Here is a 9,903-nt window from a genome sequence, read left to right as displayed (position 1 = left end):
ATGACCTAGGTTCCGTGTTGTTTCAAGCTTCTGTTCTGTAATCTGCAATAAAAATGCGTTGTTTTATTTTTAAATTCATGAAATCTTCTGTAATTAAATGGTCTTAATTAACTCACTAAAGTCCAATCTGTAATATGTAAAAATATGTGTAATATAATAATAATATAATAATATATATACACACACAGTATATACTTTGTATCCCTCTTTCCATTTTCTCTCCTCCCTCTCTTCCCCTCCCCATGCCTGAGCCCTTGATCCCTGAGCTAATTCCATGAATCATCCAAATCTAAATCTACCGCGGGTGCAACGGCACACCAAGTTAAGAGTTCTTTTCCAGAATGAGACAAAGGAATCTCTTGAACAAAGAAAGTAGGGTATAGCAACAGTGCACCATAGTAAGTACCATAAAGTTAGGGGAATGTGCAAACAGTCATGCAACTCTCGCATCATGTTGGCCATCTGTGTGCCCTTGCACATGCATCTACGACGCCCTGTGCCAACTCATCAGAGGGGACTGTCAAGCCTGGCTGACGTCACCCATCAAGCCCATGTAATCGAAAGAGACGCTAATCCAAAGCCTGATTGTGGGTTGGGCTAGGAGAGGGAGGACGATGAGACTGACACAAGGAGGGAAGTTCGAAGGGAGCACTTGTTGACAAAGTTGGACTGACACAATAGTGAGGAAGTTGCTGTCGTACCCGGAGCAAAGCCATCAGATACACTGCCCCCCTGCATCCCCGTCCCCAGAGCATCTTTGAGGGTGTGGGTTGCCCTCATCCAGGCCTCGTCCTGGATACTAACAGCCTCCCTGAATGCTCCGCAGAGGGGGAATGCTGCGGTAGCTGCTCACCGTCTTCTGAAGTCCCCAATATACAGACTGTGCCCACTGTGGAAGAGCCAGTCTTCTCCATAGTGGATCTGTGCCAAGATGGAGAAGAAGACAGCTATCTGACAGCAAATGAAGGGTAAGATTTATTGGAGGCAGAATTCCAATCCTTGACCTCAATTTGAACTCAACCTAGAGAGGTAATTTTTAGATATATGCTGCTTATTGAGAGTATAGTTTATTTGCTGTCATTCGAGTGCATTCGAGAATAAAATTCCTGAAACTTTCCCATAAAATTGATTGTATTTATTAAGTGACATCATATTTCTCTGGGGTAAAATTTATTTAAAAAATTGACCTTTGCTTTATTGTGGTGTTCCTCATTCTGTGTTTTTGACAGTGCAAACAGAGATTGGAGAGAGTGTAAACGTACAGGTGTTCAGAGAGAGTGTATATGATGGGGATTACATGGAGGCTAAGCTTCTTCATAATAGCTTCTGTAAGTTTCCATCCCAGGTGGCACACAAACAGCTTAGTGTGACACACGTCATCGGCATCATATAAAAAAGTGTTTTGTCGGATTGTGCACATTCCACAAATGGGACATCAATGGTACGTCCCCCTCAAAGCTGATCCGGTTGGGATGAGAACAGATGAGTGTCCTGGTTTTTAGCCAAGCAGTGCTTTTTCAATTCCAACATAATTAAGTCTAGCTAGCGAGCAAATGTACTTGTAACATGCACGTTCAAACTAAATTCACAAATGCTGTTTGACAAAGAGATCAAAACAGTAAATGTTGATTAAACTTTTGACCCCTCCCCCCCAGAGAAACCTCTATCTTTGTTGAGACGCAACACAATCGATCACAATATAAATAGAGTAAAACATCTATATTTAGATTCCGGCATTAATGAATTTCCCTATTCTCTAAGTTGTTTGGGAGGGACATGCTGTGTTGTTAGCTGAAAAAGCGTACCCATTTGCTGTTTTGCAGTTCGGGGTCAAAGCATTGAGTGCATTGTTTTGGAACCAATTAGCAGACAGTTGCACGAGCCACTATGATCAGAGACACAAGTAAGTCCCAAGTCTTACCTGTTGTGGGCAAGTCGAGTCGAGTCATGAGGTTATGTCGAGTCAAGATGAATTCGAGTCATGAGGTTATGTCGAGTCGAGTCGAGTCGAGTCACGAGGTCATATCGAGTCGAGCTTAGTCACAAGGATGTAAAGAAGAGTCACGTCAAGTCAAATCTTATGAAGACAAGTCGTACCAAGTCAAAAGGTTGTTGAGTTAATTCGAGTCACAGGTTGTTCCATCGGGTGTGGCGAGAGCGGGCATGGTGACCAAGTGGATCACTGGCAGGTGGGAACCAAGCTACGATCCAGGTTTTTCAAGTCAGCTTGTCGAGTCTGGAGTCATTGACTAACGGTTAGAGTCATTGTCTAACGGTTAGTCAGCTTGTCGAGTCTGGAGTCATTGTTTAACGGTTAGACAATGACTCCAGACTCGACAATAACCTTTTTTGGGTAGCCAATTGCATTATCAGAGGGACAGCACATGCTAGAAGATTTGGAGAAAAAGTCAGACTGAGATTGTTTGGGCATGTCCAGAGGAGAGATAGTCAGTATATTAGAGGAGGTTTAAGGATGTTTTAAAGAGGACATGAAGGTAGTTGTTGTGAGAGCAGAAGATGCAGAGGACAGGGTTAGATGGAGTCAACTGATTCGCTGTGGCGACCCCTGAAGGGAAAAGCCGAAAGCAAAAGAAGAGAAATAGCCATATGTTAGTGTTCATATAAAAAGTCACCCGAAATTAAAAGTAGCCTACTGGTCAGTATATGAGTGCAAATTTTGCATTTTCAATCGATGTATTTTCTTCCATGTCACAAATTTTAATTTTATCATGGGCGACAAGATGAGGAATTTGAAGGTTAACAGACTTGCACTAAGTTCAAGTTGACGAACAGTATATTACATATTTAATATTGTCATCATGTAATCAGTTACACATCGACCATTTCCATTTGACAGTGATTCTAGTTCTCAAAACTTTCTCGCACAACACTCTCTGTAAGACTTAATCCCCCCGAGAGAAATTTGAGAAAACAGAAAAAACCACAGTAACCTCGATTGTTGCTCGTTCACTTCTCAGAGATGTAAATGAGACATGAACGAGATACTGTATATTCTTAAATTTCGCTGTGTTATGGTGAAGATCACAGCATGTGAGGGAGTATAAATACATAAATAAACTTAGCAATGCATAGAAATCTACTATTTGTATTACAAAAAAAAATATTAATCAGTACTATTACTTCAAAATGCATTCTGAAACAGTCGTGAAATATTTGCATCCATGCTGTTTGATTCCCTTTTAATTATTATTATTTTTAATGGGATCTAAAATCAAGATAATTAGATGACATAATACATTGACATTTGAGAGTTATCCGTTTCTATAACATTGTAGTACAATCACAATAATCCAAAAACACGAAATTTTATGGCTCAATTTTAAAAAAAATTCCTCTTGAAACCATTTAATCGCTCAGTGCTGTAATTTAAAATATACGTGAATTAATAAGTGCATTATCAGTAGATTCTTTATTTCAGTTCCAAAATATCCCCAATATCTTGGTTTAGTATTTATAAAAATTAATCTACCTAAAAAGTTTAGCTAGTATTGCTGTTACTGCTACTACTGTTTTAACAGATTCTAAATTAAGTACAAACACTGAGATGAGATCTGTCTTTCGGGGGAGATATCATTAAGAATTAAGCATTGAGCACGGTTTTAACAGATTGCATGTTACACCATGACTGAGAGTCAGCAACGTATGAGTAAAGCAGGGAGAGTTACAAAAAACGAAAAAAAAAAACAAAAAAACACAAATACAGTGGTAAAGGATAAAAAAAGGGGGTTCAAATAGATGGAAAGTACTTATATATAGCACATTTATCTCCATTGTTACAATGCCCACAGCACTTCACATTAGCACACATTTACACACCAATGGTGCTGCTGCCATTTAAGGCACTGCCAACCCAATGGGGGAAAATTAGGGTTCAGTCCCTGCCCAAGGGCACTTTGACTGTGAGCAGTCATAGCGAGGATTTGAACCATTGACCCTGCAGTCCCAGGGTAACTCAAGCCACCAACTGCGCCACGACTGCCCCAGATGTTCTGTCATTCCTAACCGGTCTCTCAGTTTATATGGACACCCCACAGAGATTGAAGTTATATGGAGCTGGAATGAAGGACTTTTAAAAGCATCCACTGACCACACTGTGGCCCCACAGGGGGAATCTTTGTGAACTAGGTAACAGGGGACATCAGCATGTCTCACATGCACTATCATGTTAGAATAGTACAGCAAATGGTTGGTGGAAGATGAAAAGCAGCCGCCACACTCCCTCCCTCTCTTTTGGATGAAGGGCGTGGAGTGCATGTGTTCAGTATGGTTCACAGTCACAACATGAATTATGAGCTGTAGCAGACATAATCCATTTTGAGCAAAGCTCTGTTTGACTCTGCACTAATCTGTAGTGTGTGTATGTGTGTGTGTGTGTGTGTGTGTGTTATAGGACACAACATGTGATGACACACATACAGGAACAGCCACCTAATTCACTTAGTCTAGCAGCTTTTAGAAATGTAGGAGTGACGGCAAGCCTGGGAACATATAGCCTCGGAATAGTTTAAATTTAGCTTGAAACACAATTGCGTGTGCTGTTTATGTATTAAAACAAACACATTTTAAGAACAGTGTAAAGAATGTCAGAGTCTCACAGATGTTCAAGTGTATGTTTATCGCAGTAACATCAACTGCATCCAAAACTACTGCAAATGTCATTAAGTGAGGAATGTAACATACACCGCAGTTTTAGGTTGGAGAGTGCATTTTCTTTCCAGTCCAGTTATGAATTCTGGGGGATTCCAAAGGGCCCCAGTCTGACATTCTTTCCAATTATAAAGGTTTTTAAGCTTAATTTATAATCACGTGACTTCAGGAAAATGCTTGTGGCTACGTGTAAGAGCTCATAAAGTTACTAGAAACAACCTCGGTGAGCCTTTTTCGCAGCTTTATGTTGGTGATGATATGAATACCAAGAGCTAATCTTTATGTTCAGTGAAGGTTTTGACTTTTGACACAAATCTTTTAATGGGATTGACTAGTTTACTTTCTATTACAGTATAGTTATTCTTCTTGTGTCTGCAGAGTGATGGAGGAGCTAAGTGGCCAGGATTCAAATTCTGAAGATTTGAAAAGGAAGGAACGAATGCCTTTCCAGGTACATATTTGTATTTCGGTCATGAGAAATTCCGCAATGCCTCATTTGGCTCAGTGTGGTCAGCTGCTGAGATTCAATGTTCAACTCTGGGCTCAGACCATTCTATGTGGAATTTGCATTTTCTTCTTCGTTCTCATGTGAGATATCTCTTGGGACTAGAGCGTTCATAAACATTTCAAAAACAATGCAGGTTAGGTCAATTGTCAATCATAATTGAGATATCCCTGCTAAGAAATCCAACATATGATGGCTTCTGTACCAGAAAGATCAGTATCAAAACACAAGAAATCCAGCAAGGTTGTGCTGGATTTCTTGTGTTTTGGTACTAGTTTTCTGGGTAGCAGGAGGTCATGACAGGGTAGTTTCTGGGTCTCTTGTAATTTGTTAGCTTTTTCACAGATAGACAACACAAATTCTCACTTACTCTATGAATTATTTAAGACAATTGTCACCTTTCTACTAAGTGCTCAATTGCTCCCCCTTTCTTTCTTCAGATCTTCCCTGACCCGGTTGACGTAGTCCTTGACCCAGAGACATCTTTGAACAACTTGGCTCAAAACCACCAGAGGGAGCGTCTGCCCTCCATTGTTGTCGAGCCTACTGAGGTGAGCGAGGTGGAGAGCGGAGAACTACGCTGGCCTCCGGAAAACATGGACATGGATGAGGACGAGGAAGACCTCTTCTTGGAGCAGTGCATCCCCCCAGCCAACATTGCTGACTGGGGAGAGGAGGAGGAGGAGGAGGATGATAGAACATCTGTTATTTTGAGCCAACATCAAGGATTAACACTTATTGGTGAGTTTGATGTTTTATGTTTGTGTTAGGGCTACTTTTAGATGTTTTTCTTCTACAGGTGAGATGGAACCTATCCCAACTTGCTTTAGAAGGAGAGGCAGAATAGCCTACCCTACACAATTTGTCAGCCAAACACAGAACTCATTGCAGATTGCACGCCTATGTTTTTGTTGGGAAGATGCTGTACTACCCATAGAAAATGCACACAAGCACGGAGAGAACACACAAACAAAACTCAATATAGGGAGGAGCTTAACCCAGAACCTCAGAATTGTGAAGCAAATCTGATAACTATAATATCCTGGCCAGTCATGTTTTAAGTTTCATTAATATCAAAAAGATTATATCTTTTCATAGGGTGTTTTCCTCCAAACATTTTGTAAGGACAATAATCGCTGTAACAATCATTTTTACTTGAAAACCCGAAACTAATTATAAATAAATAACGGAAATTCAATTTAGTGTGACAGTTTTATGGAAGGAAGACTCAGCTGCTGTTTATTATCCCTTTGGCATTTTGTGGCAGACATTCTGTCGGCAGCAGAGTATTATTTGTGCCAAAAGGAAAGATGGTCTGTGTATTCTTCAAGATACACAGAGGAGAAAAATGTCTGAATTGCATCACTGAAAGCAACCCACCTCAATTTCTTGAGGAAATAAAGGCGTTGGTGCTGGTTTGAATGTTGTTTGGCAGAAACCGACGTAAAAACCGAGAAAAACCAAACTCAGAAGAACTCAGAAGGCTTGAACTGTTTCCACAGCAACTCTGATTTTAATTGGAGGAGTCAGTGTACTTGGGAGTGGGAGCAGCTATTTCTAAAATACTGTACAGTATATGACAATCCTTCTAATTTCCTTCACAACAATATGCAGGTTTATGTGTACCAACTTTGCAACTTTTTGCTGGAACAATGACTCATCATCTCCTCATCTTTGTCATCATCTGTGTCATCTGCAAAAGTAATGACTCAATAGCCAGGCATGTCTAGCTAAGGAATTGTGTGGGTGCCATGTGTGCTGCAGGAGGTCCTAAAACACACCCAAGCGCTGAGGGTGAGGATGTAATGGCACGGTTTGGATGCTCTATGACCAGTGTGTTAAAAAGTCAAGTAACCCAGCCAAGAAGCAGAAGTATTTTGATGAAAGTATGACAATGATAAATATTATATTTCATTTTATACCATCAAGGGTCACCACATTAAGTCATGTTTATTCCAACGCATATGATATATTTGGTTTTTTTGAGGATTGGCATTGGAGAGCTCCGATATCTAGGTGATGGGGTCCCATCTTATATGTGAAGCCACACTGTTGTCTTTCCTGGTGCAATAATGACGTCAATCCATGGTGTAGTGAATTTTAGGAGGAGATTTCTGGATAAGTATCTTGGTGTCCAAATGTCCAAGGACTTTACTTTTTCCAACAAGAAAACCATCCAAAGTCTTTATTTCCTCAAGAGATTGAGGCAGGGTAGCCATATTTTTGGACTACTTGCAGCTTATGCAGTCCAACTCCTTCACCATCCTGTCAATAGCGTCTTCCAAAAACAACAATTAGTACAATTACACTACTAGGACATGTAAAATAACCTGGATCATTGTATTAAAGCTGGTTTACTGCTCCAGATCCGCTTCGTCCTAATATGTATTATCCATGGCAAGTATTTTATGTTTGCCTTGAATTGTTTTCGAACCTTCAGATCCCAAATTCAGGTACTGACACTGCCCCTAAAGAACAACAGACTGCAAGATCAGGTCGCCAATCGGAGAACACCATATCAGTTTTTCTTCAGATGTTGTATGTCCTTTGTTGAAAGTCTTTACAAATTAGTTCAATTTCTCCAGTTCGAAAGCTTGCGCTAACAAACAAACAAACAAACAAACAAACAAACAAACAAACAAACAAACAAACAAACAAACAAACAAACAAACAAACAAACAAACAAACAAAACATTGTCACCCATGCCATTTTCACAGCCACCAAACAATTTTCTTTTCTGCAGATCTACAGTCAGATGCGTTTCGTGATGACACCCCCACCCTTCCACCAAACTGTGTTCCGGCCCTCAACCGCAACCTCTGAAGACCCCGTGAGGAAACAGTAATACGTTGACACTGACAATAAAAGATTATGCTTGTGAGCTGAAAGCCTAAATGGCAGTGCTGAAAGAGGAAAATATGTTTAAGCGTTGATAAACAGCCAGTGAATCTCACAAGGACGCCATAAATGGGCATGTCTGCTCACTTGGCAATACGCTGCTGAAGATAATCTCAGCAGCACACATTGTTTAATGAGGCAAACATTTACAGAACTTTACCGTGTTTGAGTTTTCCCCTGAAACTTTTAGTCCTCTTTGCTTTTTGTGTAATTTCCCGAATATCCACTTTTGAAGGTCAGTGTGTAATAATGCTATTACTGTACATACATGGCTTTGCACATTATGTTGTTACTTTTTCTCTGCTTTCTAAAAGATTATTAGCTTCATTAATTCTTTTCAACCCACTGGTGACTTCTGTTGAGAGATTATACTGTATTTCTATTTATTACTTGTTAGCTAGTCCTGTCATTTATGAGATCAAATATTCCAACATGAAAACTTTTTAAGAACTCATTCTATTTTGGATGCAAAAAGGCAGCTCTTGTTTATGGAGCAATTCAGAGAAACTGATAACTACATTTTGATGGATTTTAATTTATTTGTGTTTTTGTCTGTCTAAATTGACCTCTGAAAATAATGCACATACAGTATGAATTTGCCACTGAATAAAAAATCTTTGTTAAAATATTTTCCATTGCCACATTCAATAAAAACTCAAATTCAATCAAGTACGATAAAAGTTAACTTCAGATTTTGTATTAAAAGGTAATTACTACGGGTGTGTATTTCACAGGTCACGATTCGATTCAATCCCGATTAATCAATTAATTAATTAATAATTATCACCTTAGAAAAAACTAATCAAATTGGACATAAAAAGCATAGGCAGAGTTTCGTGTGTGTGTGTGTGTGTGTGTGGGGGGGGGGGGGCATGAAACAAAGAAATTCCAAGTATCTGTCTTACCTCCTCAGGTGTAGTTTTGGCCAAGACAAGCTACCTATTATTATAAGCTACCTAACCTATTATGAAATATTTTGTGGGATTCTTGTCAATTTCATTCATTTTTGTTGTTTGTTTTATTGCTTTACATTTTATAGACATCTTTTTTTACAAGCTAGGTTTTTATTTTAAATTCATATATACTGTATAGGAAAGTCAATTACATGAGATTACATTTTTCGGCCACTCGGGGACGTCTGCCTCCCCTCACTCCGCGTATGCATAAAAGCATTTACACCAATTTACACCAACATTTACCCCAATCTATTCCTAAAACCTGAAAAATCTTTTTGTTTTGTGTTTGAAAAATATATGGCTTTTTTTTTTTTTTTTTTTTAGAACATTTTCTCTTTTTTTTAGACCTACTTCAGTCTAAACCTGCTAAAATGCAGGATTCTAAATAGTCCAAGCCTCCATTTTTGCAGTAAAAGCCAAATGAGCCCAAAATTCAGACTCATAAAAGGACTAATCCGAGCAAATCGACCAGAAGTACCCCGCCCGCTATTGCTGAGGTCTGCCGCCCACAACACACAGCCAACAGCAGCTAATGTTATTGTTTACATTGACTGAGGTTGGGCCAACCACTAGAGGGTGACGTACACAAATCTCTACTTGGGTAGGTCTAATGTTGTTGTGACTTCAGCAGACTGCAAGGCAATGCTGCTGCGCAATACCAACTAATGGATGTGAGTAGAAGGGCAGCCACTGAATCGTTTATTTCTACCAAAAACACAAGTGTCTGAGCATTAACAGGCTGACCCCCCACCTCTTCAATCTCTGCAGCAATGCTGACAGCACTCCTGTAACGAGTCACATGACATTTCGGATGGAAAACAAGCAGTACTCAATTTGGACATTTAGGGATGTAAGTAATTTCTATAGGGTGTACT

The 9,903-nt window shown here is 39.6% G+C and overlaps 1 protein-coding gene across 1 annotated transcript; it reads left to right on the top strand.

Annotated features, from left to right (window-relative positions):
- Positions 1–700: 700 nt before the first annotated feature.
- lbhl (LBH regulator of WNT signaling pathway, like) lies at positions 701–8,757 on the top strand. The gene is made up of 4 exons (XM_057838285.1): positions 701–968; positions 5,047–5,119; positions 5,614–5,914; positions 7,918–8,757. The coding sequence occupies exons 2-4, from the start codon at positions 5,051–5,053 to the stop codon at positions 7,995–7,997; spliced, it is 450 nt and encodes a 149-aa protein (XP_057694268.1). The 5' UTR covers positions 701–968; positions 5,047–5,050; the 3' UTR covers positions 7,998–8,757.
- The last annotated feature ends 1,146 nt before the right edge of the window (positions 8,758–9,903 follow it).

This window comes from Corythoichthys intestinalis, chromosome 6, assembly GCF_030265065.1.
Source record: "Corythoichthys intestinalis isolate RoL2023-P3 chromosome 6, ASM3026506v1, whole genome shotgun sequence".
Classification (NCBI taxonomy): domain Eukaryota; kingdom Metazoa; phylum Chordata; class Actinopteri; order Syngnathiformes; family Syngnathidae; genus Corythoichthys; species Corythoichthys intestinalis.
Note: the sequence above shows the minus strand (reverse complement) of the source record. Positions and strands in the feature narration are given on the sequence as shown.

Excerpts from the sequence above, each read along its gene's own strand:
- lbhl (XM_057838285.1), top strand. The coding sequence starts at position 5,051 with ATGGAGGAGCTAAGTGGCCAGGATTCAAATTCTGAAGATTTGAAAAGG. Across the intron at positions 5,120-5,613 it reads AGGAACGAATGCCTTTCCAG|ATCTTCCCTGACCCGGTTGA; the intron begins GTACATATTTGT and ends TTCTTTCTTCAG. Across the intron at positions 5,915-7,917 it reads TCAAGGATTAACACTTATTG|ATCTACAGTCAGATGCGTTT; the intron begins GTGAGTTTGATG and ends TCTTTTCTGCAG.